This window comes from Carcharhinus amblyrhynchos, chromosome 20, assembly GCF_965287045.1.
Source record: "Carcharhinus amblyrhynchos chromosome 20, sCarAmb.v2.hapA, whole genome shotgun sequence".
In the NCBI taxonomy this organism is placed as follows: Eukaryota; Metazoa; Chordata; class Chondrichthyes; order Carcharhiniformes; family Carcharhinidae; genus Carcharhinus; species Carcharhinus amblyrhynchos.
In genome coordinates, this window is record NC_137343.1 from 4051702 (window position 1) to 4069486 (window position 17785).

Sequence of the window (17785 nt, forward strand, 5' to 3'; positions counted from 1 at the left end):
TACACCAGAGAATCTGAGTAAGACCCTGAACCAGCTGAAATGTCCTTGACTTTGTATTCAAACACCCCTTACGATGAAGGCCATGAAAGCATAGTCTTCCCAGTGTGATCTGCAACACAACCTGCCCTTTGCAGTCACCAATCCAGGATTGGGAGGACAAAATCCAGTATTGGACAGAGAGGTCCAAGCAAAATTGCCCCATCCTCACGGCCCCTCTGATATATTTTACGCCTCACCGATATCTCACTCAGTATTAACCAGCAACGTAATGGTTAAATGCAGAGTTTGGGGTACTCACTATTGCCCATATTCTAACTCTCACCATTTCGCATTCACCCACCATCACTGTGCTGGCTGACCTACATTAGATGGGGCACTGCCTTGATTCTCATCCTCATCTTCATAAACTTCCAATGCCCTTTTCATTCCCTTCCCTATCTCTGTAATCTTTTCCAACCCCTCAACTCTTGGAGATAGCTGCGATTGTTCAGTTTTGATTTGATTTGATTTGATTTATTATTGTCACATTTATTAACATACAGTGAAAAGTATTGTTTCTTGCATGCTATACAGACAAAGCATACTGTTCATAGAGAAGGAGAGAGTGCAGAATTTAGTGTTACAGTCATAGCTAGGATGTAAAGAAAGATCAACTTAGTCCAAGGGAGGTCCATTCAAAAGTCTGATGGCAGCAGGGAAGAAGCTGCTCTTGAGTCGGTTGATACGTGTCCTCAGACTTTTGTATTTCTTTTCCGATGGAAGAAGGTGGAAGAGAGAATGTTCGGGCTGTGTGGGGTCCTTAATTACACTGGCTGCTTTGCCGAGGCAGCGGGAAGTGTAGACAGAGTCAGTGGTTGGGGGGCTGGTTTGTGTGATGGATTGGGCTACATTCAGGACCTTTTGTAGTTTTTTGTGGTCTTGGGCAGAGCAGGAGCCCATACCAAGCTGTGATACAACCAGAAAAATTGCTTTCTATGGTGCATCTGTAAAAACTGTTAAAAATTCTAGCCTCTTGCACATCTGGTTTTAAGCTGTGCCTTCAACTGTCTTCACTCCAGGCTCCTGAATTCCTTCCTCAAACCTCTCTGTCTCAGTCTCTTCCTCCTCAGAGGCTCCTTAAAGCTTATCTCTTTGACCAGACCTTTGCTCACCTCTGGGTGGCTCCATAACAGATAAATACCAGTTCTGTTTTGCTACAGAATATTTACAGGGAAGGACAGGGTCGATGAGGGTAAACTCTTTACACTGATTGAAAGCTCTAGAACCAGGGGGCCATAATCTAAAAATTCCAGCAAACCATTCAGGAGAGATGTTAGAAACACTTCTGCACACAGAGGGTGGGGGAGGTTTAGAACTCTTCCCCAAATGGCAGTGGATTCAGGTTCCATTGTTAGCTTTAAGTCTGAGGTAGACAAAGTTTGATTGAGCAGGCTTATGAAGGTACGTGGGCCTAAAGCAGCTACCTCGAGTTAGGCCACAGATAGCCATGATCTTACTGAATGGCAGAATGGCCTTGATGGGCTGAATGGCCGACTCCTCTGTTACTATATTCCTATATTAAAGGCACTAAACTGATATGTATATATAGGGAGGTGATGGTGTAGTGGTATTATCACTGGACTAGTAATCAGGAGACTTGAGTTCGAATCCCATCAGAGCAGGTGGTGAAATTAGAAATCCGTAAAAATCTGGAATTAAACTATCGATTAAAAACCCATCCGGTTCACTAATGCCCTTTGTGGGGGGAAATCTGTGTCCTTACCTGGTCTGGCCCTCATGTGGCTAACTGTGAACTGCCTCTCTGAAGTGATTTATCCAGCTACTCAGTTCAATAAATGTTGGCCCAGCCAGTGTTATCCACACCCCGGGAAAGATTTTTTTTTAAAATGATAAGTGTTATTCTTTCCAAGCTACGGACGTTGCTTCTGAGTTGTGCTATATTTAGTAATTACATCATTAGAGTCTCACAATGCTTCCGATAACATTCCTGCGGGATGTTACAAAGAGAATAAAAGTTGGAAGTAATCAGTCAGTATGGGCTGGGCTGGTTAATCCACCTCCATCGAAAGCTTTGGGTTGTCCAACAAGAAAAATCGTTCTTTTCAGGATTGGAAACGTGAAAAGTTGCCCAGAAGCTGAGGCTCTTTTCAGCCTGTTTCCTTCCTCCCCCCCCAGTATTTTCCTTGGCTCGGTTACTCGGATGGTTATTTTGACTATGGAAAACCTTGCTATCCTTACCTGACCCTGAGTTCTTAGAGATCAGTAAGCCCTGCCCTGCAGGAGGAGCAAGTGAATGCAGTGCGTTCAATAAAGATGGAACATCGCCCCACTTTCACCCCTCTTTGTAACCCCTACTGCCCACTGCCCCCCCCCACCCCCCCAGGCTGTTCTTTTTAACTCCTGTAACGTGTCCAAAAACACCACCTATTCCCACCTTCGTAACATTGAATATCTCCAGCCCTGAATCACACTGTTGCTGAAACCCCCAGCCAGGCGCTATCTATAAACTGGGAACTGCTCCAGTGACCTCTCACTGGCCTCCCACACTTCACCCTCTAGGAAATCCGAGCTGATGCAACACTCCGTTCCCCGTATCCAATCCATTCGCAACTCCTGCCTGCCTTTAACTCCATGGCTGAAGTTACCTTCCAGCGTCCCAACATTTAATATAAAGATTCCCACCCTTGTCTTTGAACATCCCCCACCCACCCATCGTGGACTCACATTCTCCTCCACCCCAACATTTGGGACTTTTCTCTCTGAAGTGTAGGAGGCTGAGGGGTGATCTTATAGAGGTCTGTAAAATAATGAGGGGCACAGATCAGCTAGATAGTCAATATCTTTTCCCAAAGGTCTAAAACTAGAGGGCAGAGGTTTAAGGTGAGAGGGGAGGGATAGAAAAAGGGTTCAGAGGGGCAATTTTTTCACACAGAGGGTGGTGAGTGTCTGGAACGAGCTGCCAGAGGCAGTAATAGAGGTGGGTACAATTTTATCTTCTAAAAAGTGTTTAGACAGTTATTTGGATAAGACAGGGTACAGAGGGATATGGGCCAAATGCGAGCAATTGGGACTTGCTTAGGGGTTTCAAAAAAAGGGGGGCATGGACAAGTTGGGCCGAAGGGCCTGTTCCCATGCTGTAAACCTCTATGCTCTGTGACTATAACCTGCCTAATCCCACCCACTCAAACTCTCTGTTCCCCGTGTGGCCTCTGCGTTCTCCAGGAACTAACAGCCAAGGAAAATCCCAGGAGAAACATTGCAGGGGCAGACAGAAATGTATCTTTTGGCCTCCAGTTTAATTATTAACAAAATATTGGAGATGGTGGGGGGTAAGGCTTTTGATTGGTGGTTGTAGATCTACAAACTGGCTATCAAACTGGATTGCATTTTCCCGGTTTGGTGGGGGCGGGGTGGGGGGGGTGGGCGGGGGTGGTGGGGCAGGTTAGGACACAGGGTGGGGGAAGGGTACTGGGACTGCAGTGAGGGGGAAGTGTTCAGGACCAGACCAGAAACTCCAAGATATTTTGTGAAGTTAGCCTAGTCACTAACTTCATAAGGTGTTTCCCTCCAGGTACGATTCCAGTGACCCACTAGGAAGCTTTTATCAAAACAAAGTTTATTTAAGAACAAAATTTGAATACAACAAAAATAAGCAGCATAATTTTTACCAATTAAAGCACTTAATCATAAAGTATAATTCTTAACAGTTAGCTATCTCTATTGTTCCAATTTAATAGGATCCCCAAACAGATATAAATCCCTTCTTTCGAACCAGTTAGCACAGAAACCAAATATGTTTCCCTGGCTACTAGATTTCTGGCCTTTTAACACTTCTGGAGAGTGATCCAGGCAGACACTGGTCTCCTCATTCTCATGCAGCAACCTCCAGAAAATGCTCCACCCCCAAACATCAGAATCTTAGAGAAAGAGATTTATTTCTTGGCAGATTCCAGTCTCCACTTCAAGCAGAGCAAGATGTACAGAGAAAACGAATTCTCTTAAAGATCCTAAAAAGCAGAATGCCTTGAATTCTCTGTGAAAGCCTAGTCCCACTCAGTCATATGACCTTACCTGTAAATCAATCTAATCAAGCCCTATTCTGGAATATCCCAGGAGAACACATAAAATAACAGAATCCTACATTAGTTCAGATTAAAACAAACATGGTAGCGGGGTGGCACAGTAGCACAGTGGTTAGTACTGCTGCTTCACAGCTCCAAGGACCTGGGTTCGATTCCTTGCTCAGGTCACTGTCTGTGTGGAGTTTGCACATTCTCCTCGTGTCTGCGTGGATTTCCTCCTGGTGCTCCGGTTTCCTCCCACAGTCCAAAGATGTGCGGGTTACGTTGATGTACTAAAATTGCCCCTTAGTGTACTAGGATGCTTAGGTTAAAGGGATTAACAGGTAAAATATGTTAGGGATATGGGGGTAGGGCCTTGGTGGGATTGTGGTTGGTGCAGACTCGATGGGCCGAAGGGCCTCTTTCTGCACTGTAGGTTTCTATGGTTCTATGGTTCAATTAAGATCAATTACGCTGCTGCAGTAACAACACAGTGTTGCTGGATCCAGACAAACTGGCTCCAAGTGCGTGGAACAGTTCCTGCACCAGAAACATGACTAAAATACATTTCAGATTGGAATATCCTATCAATAGCCTGGAACCAGACCATCTTCCTGCTCATTGGAGGAGGACGGCCCATCTGCTGCCAATTAGGGATTATTTTGAGTACTGGCCAGTATTCTGTCAGCAGCAGGATAACCCCCTGCTTTGTGAGCTTCATGGAGGTGTTCTTCCCCCCAGCGACAGGCTGGGAGCTAATGGGTGCTGGAGCCTCCATCCCCCCTAGACAGGGCCAGGAACAGGAAAGGCAGCTCACCTGGAGGGAATTTCCTTCCAATCAGAGGAACTGGCCTTGCTGAATTATTATTTTTAATGTACCCTGAGAGAGTTCTTCCACTTTGAGCGTCCTCTCAATCTCCTACCTAGCTTGGTAGCACCCGCTGCCCCTGGTAACACTGAGAGGATTAAAACTGCGGGCTGCCTGATTTAAAAAATATTCAACCATGGGATGTGGGCATTGTTGGTTAGACCAGCTTTTATTGCCCGTCCCGAGTTGCCCTTGATAAGATGGTGGTGAGCCGCCAGCTGGAACCCACTGCAGTCCTGTGTGGTGTAGGTACATCCACAGTGCTGTTAGGGAGAGAGTTCCACGATTTTTGACCCAGTGATTCATTTCCCAGTCAGAATGGTGAGTGACTGGAAGGGAACCTCCAGGCAAATGGAGAGTACTCCGTAGATGGTAGACAGACTTTGGGGAGTCAGGAGGTGAGTTACCCACCGCAGGATTCCTAGCCTTTGACCTGCTCATGTAGCCACTGTGTTTATGTGGCTAATAGGAATCGCCAGGCTGTTGACAGTGGAGGATTCAGTGATGGTAATGACATTGAATATCACAGGGAGATGATCAGATCCTGTCTTGTTAGTGATGGTCGTTGCCTGACACTATTTTTTCCCCTTTTCATTTACAGGTTTTAAGTCGGTCTGCCTTGTGTCCAACGAGGGGCAGACACGCGATGGGTCGTACTGGGGCTGCTCTTGGTTGTTCGAGATTGGCCTAGTGCTTCATGTCGTTAGTGTGTGCCTAAACTGGACAAGATACTGGGCAAGACGACAGCTCAGTGACTATCGCTGATTGCTGTGCAGACACATGGATTTGGGCCGGTGTCTGTGGGAGTTTGCGCATTCTCCCCGTGCTTGCGTGGGTTTTCTCCGGGTGCTCCGGTTTCCTCCCACACCCCAAAGATGTGCTGTTAGGCTGATTGGCAGGAATAAATTGTCCCTAACTCATTTTCCCTCAATCTGGATGGCCATAAAACATTAGACAGGGGTCGTGGGTCGGGAGGGGGACTGGAGGTGTTGAGATGGCGGCGCGGGCTCGTTGGGCCGAAGGGCCTGTTTCCCGGGCTGATTTTGTTCTTTGTTCTTTATAAATGTTACTTGCCATTTGGCAGCCCAAGCTTGGATATTATCTCCATCTTGCTGCATTTGGACATGGGCTGCTTCAGTATCTGAGGAGTTGCGAATGGTGCTGAACATTGTGCAATCATCAGCGAACATCCCTACTTCTGACCTTATGATGGAAGGTGGTTGGGCCTAGGATACTACCCCGAGGAACTCCTGCCGATGATTTGCTTGATCTGATTGGGCTGGCAGCATGAAGAGCCCTCCTCCCATCTTCAGTTGGCCAAGTCCAAGCCTGTCACACAATCGGGAGACCATCTCCAGGGATATTGCTGTGCTGGCTTTATTGTCTGCAACTTTAGCCTCAGAACTGCTATTTATACAAAACACTGGGGCTCCAAGGGCCACAGGGAAATCTTGCCTAAAAGCGTCTGTTGGCTTGGCAGTTGGTTATTGGGGTTACCATGACAATGAATGTGTTGGGTAGCCAATGGCAGGAGCAGGTCTGTTGGAGACAGCGGGTCAGGTGATGGAATATCCAACCAGAGTTAGCAGTTCCTGTGCTGATGATTCGAATGAGGAGGCTGGGAAACCTGCCAAAAATATTTCAAGTCATTCCTCAGATGCAGAAATAAGCTTGGGTGTGAGTCAGGAAGAGATAAATCTTGTGGTAGATCTGCCCTGTTGAAGTTCAGTCTGACTCCCTAGAAAACCAGTGCTCATATGTGATTACTTATTGATTTGATTTATTATTGTCACATGTATTAATATACAGTGAAAAGCATTGTTTTTGTGCACTAGACAAAACATACCATACACAGAGAAGGAAAGGAGAGAGTGCAGAATGTAGTGTTAGTCATAGCTAGGGTGTAGAGAAAGATCAACTTAATGCGAGGTAGATCCATTCAAAAGTCTGATGGCAGCAGGGGAGAAGCTGTTCTTGGGTTGATTGGTATGTGACCTCAGACTTTTGGATCTTTTTCTTGATAGAAGAAGATGGCAGAGAGAATGTCTGGGGTGCATGGGGTCCTTGATTATGCTGGCTGCTTTCCCAAGGCAGTGGGAAGTGTAGACAGAGTCAGCAGATGGGAGGCTGGTTTGCGTGATGGATTGGGCTGCATTCACAACCCTTTGTAGTTTTGTGATGTCTTGGGCAGAGCAGGAGCCATACCAAGCTGTGATACATCCAGAAGGATGCTTTCTATGGTGCATCTGTAAAAATTGGTGAGAGTTGTAGCAGACATACCGAATTTCCTTAGTCTTTTGAGAAAGTGGAGGTGTTGGTGGGCTTTCTTATCTAAAGTGTTGGCATGATTTGGAAGAAGGTGTAACTGGTGTGATTAAGTTTGCGGACGACACAAAGATGGCTGGACTTGCAGATAGCGATGAACATTGTCGGACGATACAGCAGGATATAGATAGGCTGGAAAATTGGGCAGAGAAATGGCAGATGGAATTTAATCCAGATGAATATGAAGCGATGCATTTTGGTAGAACTAATGTAGGGGGGAGTTATACAATAAATGGCAGAACCATCAAGAGTATAGACACACAGAGGGACCTGGGTGTGCGGGTCTACAGATCCTTGAATATGGCATCACAGGTGGAGAAGGTGGTGAGAAGGCATATGGCACGCTTGGGAATGGAGGGATACAAACGAATGGTGTAGTTGGACCAATGAGCGGCACAGGCTTGGAGGGCTGAAGGGCCTGTTTCCTGCGCTGTATTGTTCTTTGTTCTTTCTGCACACCCTGATGATTTATATCTTTGCTGCAGTTTTGTGCTGATTGTCACTCTCGGAGACCTGGAGTCTCGCGAGGAGTCCTGAAGGATTTAGTGTGATGATAACAGTTAGAGGGAATCAGTTTACTGAGCCTTTTCCAATTGAAGGCAATGATTGCTTTGATAACATGAGTGTACCCCAAACATACTGCTTGTGTTATTTTGTTGAAAGCTTCTGCTTATGTTTTGTGTGTAAACACAGAGTAAACTTGCTTTGGCAATATTGCTGAATCCTTTTCTTCTCCAATTTGAACACAGCTGACTTTGGCTTTGCCCGATACTTACAGACCAACATGTTGGCAGCAACTCTGTGTGGTTCGCCCATGTATATGGTGAGTATGCAGCAGAGTGAGTTTGGATTGTTTTATAGCTCGCGTCTGACGCTGAAGTGACTAATCTCCTCCAGAAAACATGACTTTCCACTCCCACTGTGTGATTTTGAGTGTTTGATTTCAGTTTAAATAAAGAATAAATGACAGTTAAAAGTACCCACAAAGCTATGGGATGGTGCCAAACCTCCAACTGATTCACTCATTCTCCTTTAGAAACAAAGGGCGGGATTTTCCAGCAGCGATTGCCCAAGGCTGGAAGTTCCTGCCCGAGGTCAGTGGAGCTTTGCATAGCCTGCTGCGATTCCCATAGCAGGTGGGATCGGAAAATTCCACCCAAAGACTTGCATTTATCCGCTGTCTTTTACAATGTCCTTACCAGCCAATGGGCACTTTTTAAACATCATTAATTGTGCAGAAGGAGGCCATTTGGCCCATCAAGTCTGCACCGACTCTTTCTGACAGAGTACCTTACCCAGGCCATTTCCCCCACCCTGTTCCTGTAACCCACATTTACAATGGTTAATCCACATCTTTGGACACTAAGGACACTTGGACACTAAATAGAACCCCTACACTGCACAATGAGGCCATTCAGCCCATTGACCCTGCACCAAAAACGATTCTAGGCCCTATCCCCAGAACCTCACATATTTACCCTAGCTAATGCCCCTGACACCAAGGGGCAATTTCGCATGGCCAATCCACCTAACCTGCACATCTTTGGACTGTGGGAGGAAACTGGAGCACCCAGAGGAAGCCCACGCAGACACGGGGAGAACATGCAGACTCTGCATAGACAGTGACCCAAGCCGGGAGTCAAACCCCAGGTCCCTGGCGCTGTGAAGCTGCAGTGCTAACCATGGCACTTTTAACATTGTTGTTGTAGGAAATGCAGTTTATGCACAGCAAGATCCCATGCACAGCAATGTGACAATCTACTGTCCTTGGTGTGATTACAGTGGGTGAACACCCACCCACTGCTCTTCATCTAACTAGTTCTGTAGGACATTTTGTCCTGAGGTGTAAAGGCAGGTAGGGCCTTGGCTTAACCCCTCATCCTCCAGACACACCTTTGACAGCGCAGCATTCCTTCAGTAAACCTGCTAGCTTTACCGTTTGACCCATGTGTGAATCCAGTCCCCACATCAACGCGGTTCACCCTTAACTGCCCTGTACACTGGCCGAGTAAGTCACTCAGTTGTGTGAACTCAGTGACATCTAGCAACAGGCAAAAATGCCAGCAACAAATTCATTCAGTGAATGAATTTCAACAAGCTTTCTAATTGTGCAATAAAATTAGACCATGGCTTTGAGTGGGTGTTATGCCCCTCTATATTGCAACACTCAGCTGTCTCAACGCTGTTATCTCACTGCATATATTAGTGACTTTTCACCCCTGAGTTTGCTGCCCTCCATTGGCACCCAGCCTGCCAACATGTTGGATTTGAAGCTCTCATCCTCATGTTGAAATGCTTCCCTGGCTTTGCCCCCTTCCCATCTCAGTAACCTTCCCCAGCCATAATGGTACCTCCAACGGTGACCCAGTGGTTAGCAGTGCTGCCTCACAGCGCCAGGGACCCGGGTTCGATTCCAGCCTTGAGTCACTGTGGAATTTGCACGTTCTCACTGTGTCTGCGTGGGTTTCCTCCGGGTGCTCCAGTTCCCCTCCCCCACAGTCCAAAGATGTGCGGGTTAGGTGGATTGGCCATGCTAAATTGCCCCTTGGTGTCAGGGGCATTAGCTAGGGTAGATATGTGAGGTTACGGGGATAGGGCCTGAGTGGGATTGTTTTCGGTGAAGGCTCGATGGGCTGAATGGCCTCGTTGTGCGCTGTAGGGATTCTGGCCCACGGGGACACCTCCGCCCCCTTGTGGCTCCACCAATGGTGGCTGCACCATGAGCAGAACGGGCCCTAAACTCTGACATTCCCTCCCGGAATCTCTGCCGCTCCACCATTCTCTCCTCCTTAAACCCACTGATTATCACCCAAAGAATGAGAGTTCGACCCCAGCATGACCATGAGAAATTCGATTCCGTTTTTAAAGAAAGGAGTCTGAAGGTGCAGAACCGGTTTGAGTACAAGTGAGAATCTGGCTGGTGGATCACCGTAAACCCAGTGGTTCACTCGCTGCCGCAGAATGAAACCAGCTGGCCTTCCCCAATCTGGGCCTACCCGTGACTTCCATCGCTCACCATGGCCAAGTCTTGAGTGCTCTCTGAGTGAATGTTCAACACATCCTACACCTTCACCACCACCTCCACCAGGCAGCCAGAGACGGCCAATAAATACCAACCTTTCCACAGCCCTAGAATGAGTTGTGACTGAAGAGTGTCCTCTGGCCTGGGTTACTGTGCGTGCACCCTACAGCAATCAGCGATAACGTGGGTACAGCGGACAGGATAACGGTTCAGTACCAGCCCAGTCATCTGACCAGTTGTCTGTTTGTAAATTCTCAGCACAGTGTGTAGAGAGTTTTGAGGCAAACCCAACCCTTTGCCGTCATACGGCTGCCCTCCCTGTCTCCCTCTGGCCACTGCAGGGTGCGTCCGCTAACTGCCCGCTCCAACGTAGGCCCGCATGGATTGTGTTGCCAGAGTGATCAACTCTGTGGGGGAGTAAGTAAGGACTATTTCACCAAAGAAGATATTCTGAGGAGAGGGGGCTGGGGGGGGGGATGGCGGCGTACAGGTGAGAGCTTGGGAGTGGGGGTGGCGTGGTTGTAGCGAGATGATAGGAATGGGGTAGGTGGTCAGTGGGGAGGGGCATGGTTTGGTCTGAACCCGGCCTCGAGCCTGAGGCTGCCCCCACCACCTGACCGAACCTCAGAAACACCTGCCAGGGAGGTCCCTCACCCTGCGCGTCACACTTGTTTCCAAGCTACAGCAGCAAAGCTGTACAGTGGTGGGACGTAAGCAGCTCCTGAGGACACAGCAGCTGTTCAGCCCATCGCAACCCCTGCCAGCTCAATGAGCTAGCTCCCCATGTGCCTGGATCTGTTTAAATCGTACATTACACCCAGGCTGCATCCTCCCTGGTGAGAGCTTGTAAAAGATCCCATGATGTTATCTTGAAGAAGAGCAAAGGGAGATTTCCCTGATGTCTTGGCCAGTGTTTATCTCTCAGTTAAGCAGCGAGAACACACTGTCGTGATACAGCGAGCAAAAACATAGGCCGAGATTTCTGATGCAACTCTTGTTATTACAGGAGCAATGCAGCAGCTGCACAGAGAGTGGACGGATTGAACTGTTCCGAGCCGGTGATTCATGTATTAGTTTGCTAGCTGATGTAACTCTTGCTCAGATACTATAACAGGTCGTTATGAATCATTAGTAAAACATCAACTGACTTTGTTTACTTTCTGAGATTATGAGCCTACCGCAGAAACCAAGGATTAGGAAGCAGAGGTTTGTATGAGAGGACCTTGCGCACATTTGTGAGATCTCTGCCCCTCTCCCCCCCACCCCCCGCACTTTATGGGTGGGATTTTCCAGCTGCGCTGTCCCCAAGACCAGAAAATCCCGCCCCAGGGCAACAGACCTTTGCGTGGTCCTGTCCTGCCCGCTACGATTCCAAACATTCCACCCATTGCGATCAACTTTAAAGAGCTTACGTTTAAATAACTTGTTTTGTGACCTCAGCATGCCCAATGGTACTGGGTCAGATTCCCGGAGCTCCCTTCCTAACAGCACTCTGGGTGTACCTACACCTCACACACAGCAGCAGCTCAGGACGGCAGCACACCAGCACCTTCTCAAGGGGCAATTAGGGATGGGTGATACATGCCGGCCTAACCAGCGACGTCCTGTGTAATAATACATTTATAAAAATAACCCTTTATAGCCAATGAAACACTTTTAATTTGTGGCCAGCAAGATCCCACAATCAGCAACATGACGCTGAGAGCTTTGGTGTTGGGTTGGGAGCGATGTTGGGGGGGTGCGATGTGGGGTGGGGGTTCAGGGGGTCGGTGTGGACAGCTTAGATCTCCATGACACTATTGTGCTCCTCTGATGTCCCCTCATCCCCTCCTCCCCCCACTTCCTCCACCAGTTTCCCCCTATTCATCTGAACATATTTAAACACCTCGATTCCATTCATCCCCAACTTTCTATATTCAAGAAAGTACAAACCTGACTTATTTTAAAAGTCCTCCTAATTTAACCCTTTCAGCTCCAGTAACGTTCTAGTGGAGTTTTGCTTCACTCCTTCCAAGTCCCAAAGGCAGTGGACGCCTCATAGAATCCCTACAGTGCAGGGAAGGCCATTCGGCCCATCAAGCCTGCACTAATTCTCTGACAGAGTAATTTATCCAAGCCTCTTCCCCACCCCATCTTACCATGGCTAATCCTCCTGGCACTAACGGGCAATTTAGCACGCCCAATCCAACTAACCCGCACATCTTTGGACTGTGGGAGGAAACCAGAGCACCTGGAGGAAACTCCGTAGACACAAGGAGAATGTGCAAACTGCAAACAACCATCTGAGGCCACAGTTCAACCCCGATCTCTGGTGCTGTGAGGTAGCAGTGCTTGCCACTGTGCCGTTGTTTGTGGGATCTTGCTGTGCGCAAGATCATTTGACTGCTATGTTTTCTACATTATAACAGTTGCTACATCTCATTGGCTGTAAAGGATTTTAGAAATATAGTTATTTTTGGATGAGATGTGGGTGTCACTGCCCAGGCCAGCGTTTATTGCCCATCCCTAAATGGCCCTTGAGTAGGTGGCAGTGAGCTGCATTTTTGAACCCCTGCAGTCCCTGAGGTGTAGGTACATCCACAGTGCTGTTAGGGAGGCACTTCCAGGATTCTGACGCAGTAACTTGAGGATATGATGAAAGTTTTCAATGCTTCAAATCAACAGAGTTGCTACTGGATGTTTAAATGGGGAGGTGGTGGCCTAGTGGGATAATCGCTAGACTATTAATCCAGAAACTCGGCTCATGTTCTGGGGGCCCGGGTTCGAATCCCGCCACAGCAGATAGTGGAATTTTAATTCAATAAAAGAAAAATCTGGAATTAGGAATCTTCTGATGACTGTGAAACTTTATTGATTGTCAGAAAAACCCATCTGGTTCGCTAATGTCCTTTCGGGAAGGAAATCTGCCGTCCTTACCCGGTCTGGCCTTCATGTGATTCCAGAGTCACGTCAATGTGGTTGACTCTCAACTGCCTCCAAAGGCAACTAGAGATGGGAAATAAATGCTGGCCCAGCCAGCGACACCCATGTTCACGAATGAATAATGAAAAAAAAGGATAAGGAGATGAGAGATATGGAGCAAAGGCGGGTAAGTGGAGATATAGCTGAGCCAGGATCGAATTGAGGAGCAGAGCAGGTTTGCGGGACTGAATGATATATTCTTGTTCTGTTGTCCCTTTGAGGGTGGGATTGGTACAATTTAATAAAAAGGTCTGAATTCTGAATGAGTTTCCCACTGGAAAGATTGAGCAGAATCAATACTTGGATTGGAGAGAGTTTTCTGGAGAACTCAAAATGTCCATTGTGTTATTGATGAAGCCAACTTGTCTTATCTCTCTCTCCCAGGCCCCGGAAGTGATCATGTCCCAGCATTATGACGCCAAGGCTGACCTGTGGAGCATCGGGACTATTGTGTACCAGTGTCTGACTGGCAAAGCCCCCTTCCAGGTAAGCCCCCTTCCCCTTCCTCATCATCGCCCTCGTGCCGTTGGACGCACCCAGCAAGGCTCGATAGAATTAACCTCCCTCTGCTCATTTCAGCTCATGAAAGATCTCCTGAGGTAATGAAATGGGCAATCTAAGCCCAAACTCTTCCTTTGCACAATCAGTACCAGGTGCATCACCCGGTGTTGTGGAGATGGTGTTTGTAAAACTGTCTGTTAGTAAGTGGTGCTTTTTCTTTGTTTAGAAAGTAAAAAAAATCCAAGTACATCTAGTGTGCCCAAAATGAAAAATCCAAAAATGAACCATTTGTATCGAAGGCCAAGTAGCAGGGTTACCAAGGCAACAGGCTTCCAGACTTTTGAATCATATTGAATTCATCCAATCAAGTTTGAATCAGGCACTTAGATACCAAGAACCTATTAAGTTTGATGGTTTTGGCAACCTAGGACCAATCATATTGTGAGGAATATTGATATGTTATCACAGGTATAAAAGGAAGGGGGGGACTGCAATGGAGAGAGAGAGAGCAACTAGAATGAAGAGGTTGTCGTATGAGAACGGTTGAGGACTCTGGGTCTGTACTTGTTAGAGTTTAGAAGGATACGGAGGTATCTTATTGAAACTTACAAGATACTGGACAGAGTGGGTGTGGAGAGGATGTTCCCACTAGTCAGAAAAACTGGAACCAGAGGGCATAATCTCAGGCTAAAGGGATGAGCCTTTAAAACAGAGCTGAGGAGGAATTTCTTGAGCCAGAGAGTGGTGAATCTGTGGAACTCTTTGCTGCCGAAGGTTGGTTGAGGCCAGGTCATTGAGTGTCTTTAAGACAGAGATAGAGAGGTTCTTCATTAATAAAGGGATTAGGGGTTTTGGGGAAAAGGCAGGAGAATGGGGATGAGAAAAAAATCAGCCATGATTGAATGGCAAAGCAGACTCGATGGGCTGAGTGGCCTAAATCTGCTCCTATGTCTTATGGTGTTACTACCACAGCTCACAGCTATTAGCTCAAAGCCTCATCGCAATAACAAAGGTACCAAAGCAGTCAGAAGTTCCAGACAAGAGAATCAACAGAGAAGGCCCAGAATATTCCAGAAAACACAAAACCTGGTTGTAATTTAGAGAGAGACTAAAATTCTCTTTTGTTAATTACATTGATCTGAACAGCATTCTGTTAAAATCTTGTTTTACATTTGGTTTGTTAACAGTTTAGTTAGCTTGTTCACTGTTAATTAGATAAATAAATTGTTATGTGTTGATTTTACAGAGAGTATCAGAGAGTTATTTTGATTTAACCACTAGCAGTTGCTGAAGAGCAAATCGTACCACTTTACACACTCACTTTAACAGATTATGAGGTGAGGTACTCCTCTGTGAGTGGTTAGTGTTAGTTCTCAGAGGGGGGAGTCCATCTCCACTTCATAACACCCGGCCTGTGGCAGGGAGAAGGAAATACTTGAACCTTACACAGTCCCGGGATGTCCCAAAGTAACTTCACAGGACAATGAACAAGGAACACAGGAACAGGCCCTTCAGCCCTTCGAGCTGCACCGACAATGGAGTACTTTTTGATGTGTACAAAACACAGTCTCCAAATTGTTTGTGGAATCTTGCTGTGCACAAAATGGCTGTAGTGCTTGTTTGCACTTTAACAGCAATTTCAATCCAGGGCAAAGATTGATACAACACCCTATCGAGTCCTCGTGACCTCCTTAAACATTTCCCTGTCAACACATTCCTTTGGGGTGGTTACTGAGGGAGCTGAGTTGCTTCACAAAGAAACCCTCTTTCTTTCATTATCTATTCAGTGCACACCTCAGCTCGAGCAGGGTGACAAGAGGATGTCATATCATCTGCTGCTTTCCTCCATTTCCTTGGAAAGCAGTTTCTTACGCTTGATTCAGTCTTTGTGGCGAGAGAGAAGGGACGACCAGAGAAATGTTGGCTCTTTTCTCTTGAAGAAACGAAAGGGGGAAGTTATCACCATTGGTCACATTCTTGGTCACTGCTGAATCCTGAGCAGATTAAATTCTGTCGTCCAGATCATACTCGAGAGACCAATCCCCACCCAACACCTCGACATATTCCTTATTCCCATCCTAATTGAGACAAATGCCTGTCCAAAGACATGAAGGTTAGGTTGATTGGCCATTCTAAATTGCCTTTTGTGCCCCAAGATGGCATAAATATGTGGGATGGAGCGGGTGTTGCAGGCCTGGTAAGATGTTCTGTCACAGACTTGATGGGCCGATTAGCCTCCTTCCGCGCTGTAGGGATTCTGTGATTCCACGGGCAAATTCCAATCCTGACTTTCACAGTGTCTCTTGCTGTCAGTCTAACTGAGTTAATTTATGAGGAGAGGTTGCATACACTAGGTCAGTATTCCCTCAAGTGTAGGAGAGGAGTGATTGATCCATTTGAGGTGTTTAAGATGATGGAAGGATTAGCAAGAGTAGAAAGAGTAGGAAGAGGTATTTCCTTTGCGGAGTAAGTATCCCAGATAAATACCAACAACACAGCTTCGCTAACACAGTAAAACATTCCAGAGTTCTTCAGGGGAACATTATCAGACTAAATTTGACACAGGCACTTAAGGAAACATTAGGACAGAAGACTAGTCAAAGAGGGAGGTTTTAAGAATCATTTGAGTGGAGGAAGGAGTATAGGGGAGATTTAGGAAGGGAATTTCAGAGTTTGGGGTCCAGATAGCTGAAGGGGTGGCCATTATTGGGGGTGAAGAAAATAAAGACACCAACCCTCTCCCCCCACCCCGCATTCCCCAATCCAACCCCATCCCAAGTCTCAGTATAACAGTGTGTTGAAAGCAGGGGATTTGCATAGCGGTAAATGAACCTTCTCCTCGAACCAGGAACACTGCCGATATAGCCAGGAACACTGCCGATATAGCCAGGAACGCTGCCGATATAGCCAGGAACGCTGCCGATATAGCCAGGAACGCTGCCGATATAGCCAGGAACGCTGCCGATATAGCCAGGAACGCTGCCGATATAGCCAGGAACACTGCCGATATAGCCAGGAACGCTGCCGATATAGCCAGGAACACTGCCGATATAGCCAGGAACGCTGCCGATATAGCCAGGAACGCTGCCGATATAGCCAGGAACGCTGCCGATATAGCCAGGAACACTGCCGATATAGCCAGGAACGCTGCCGATATAGCCAGGAACGCTGCCGATATAGCCAGGAACGCTGCCGATATAGCCAGGAACGCTGCCGATATAGCCAGGAACGCTGCCGATATAGCCAGGAACACTGCCGATATAGCCAGGAACGCTGCCGATATAGCCAGGAACACTGCCGATATAGCCAGGAACGCTGCCGATATAGCCAGCTTGTCAGCCTCCCAACAACGGAAAAAAGTTATTCAAATGGGGATGGGATTGAGATACACTGTTAGTGTTAATCTGTCACACTGCCTTACCATCTCACCTTCTAAAGATGGTCCGTGCTGAGGGAAGGATTAACTAGTAAAAGAGAGGGGGCAGAATTTTAGTGCCCATCAAGGTTGGGAATGGAACTGGGCAGAGCCTGGATGTACCAGTGCCAACCAGGATGTCGATTTCCTCGTTCATTCCCAGCTGCTTTTGTTGAGGCAGGTTTCTGTGATTTTATGATTGAAGGTAACAAACTCTTTCTCTTACAGGCCAACAGTCCTCAGAACCTGCGTCTATTCTATGAGAAAAACAAGACGTTAGTACCAAAGTAAGTCACTTGTGTTTCTCGATGTTTCCACAAGGCCAGTGTTTGCTATATTTGCTCACTGCCTCAGTTCACACGTTGCTGTGAGTATTTGGTACATGTCAGACTGGGACCGTGGAACTGGAGGGAGCGCTCCCTGAATGTAGCAAGTACACGGATGAGGTGGTGAGGTAACAGACTGTCAGTGTTACTTACCCCCGTTGAATGTTCAGCCTGAGGGGCCACACTTGGGATTACTGAGCTATCCTTTGATTTGTTACGGTATCTGAGGCAACTCACCAATTCAGGCTCCCCTCCAGGCTTGACGTGGGGTCTCCACGTATTGAAGGTTAATCCCCAGGACTCTGC

The 17785-nt window shown here is 47.2% G+C and overlaps 1 protein-coding gene across 3 annotated transcripts in view; it reads left to right on the plus strand.

The window, feature by feature from the left end:
* Positions 1–17785, plus strand: part of ulk1b (unc-51 like autophagy activating kinase 1) — a 112995-nt gene that overhangs the window by 34950 nt on the left and 60260 nt on the right. For all 3 annotated transcript variants that reach the window (XM_080207988.1, XM_080207990.1, XM_080207989.1), the window contains exons 7-9: positions 8004–8077; positions 13622–13723; positions 17382–17440. In XM_080207988.1, the coding sequence (XP_080064114.1) occupies positions 8004–8077; positions 13622–13723; positions 17382–17440 (235 nt within the window). The remainder of the gene's footprint in view (positions 1–8003; positions 8078–13621; positions 13724–17381; positions 17441–17785) is intronic.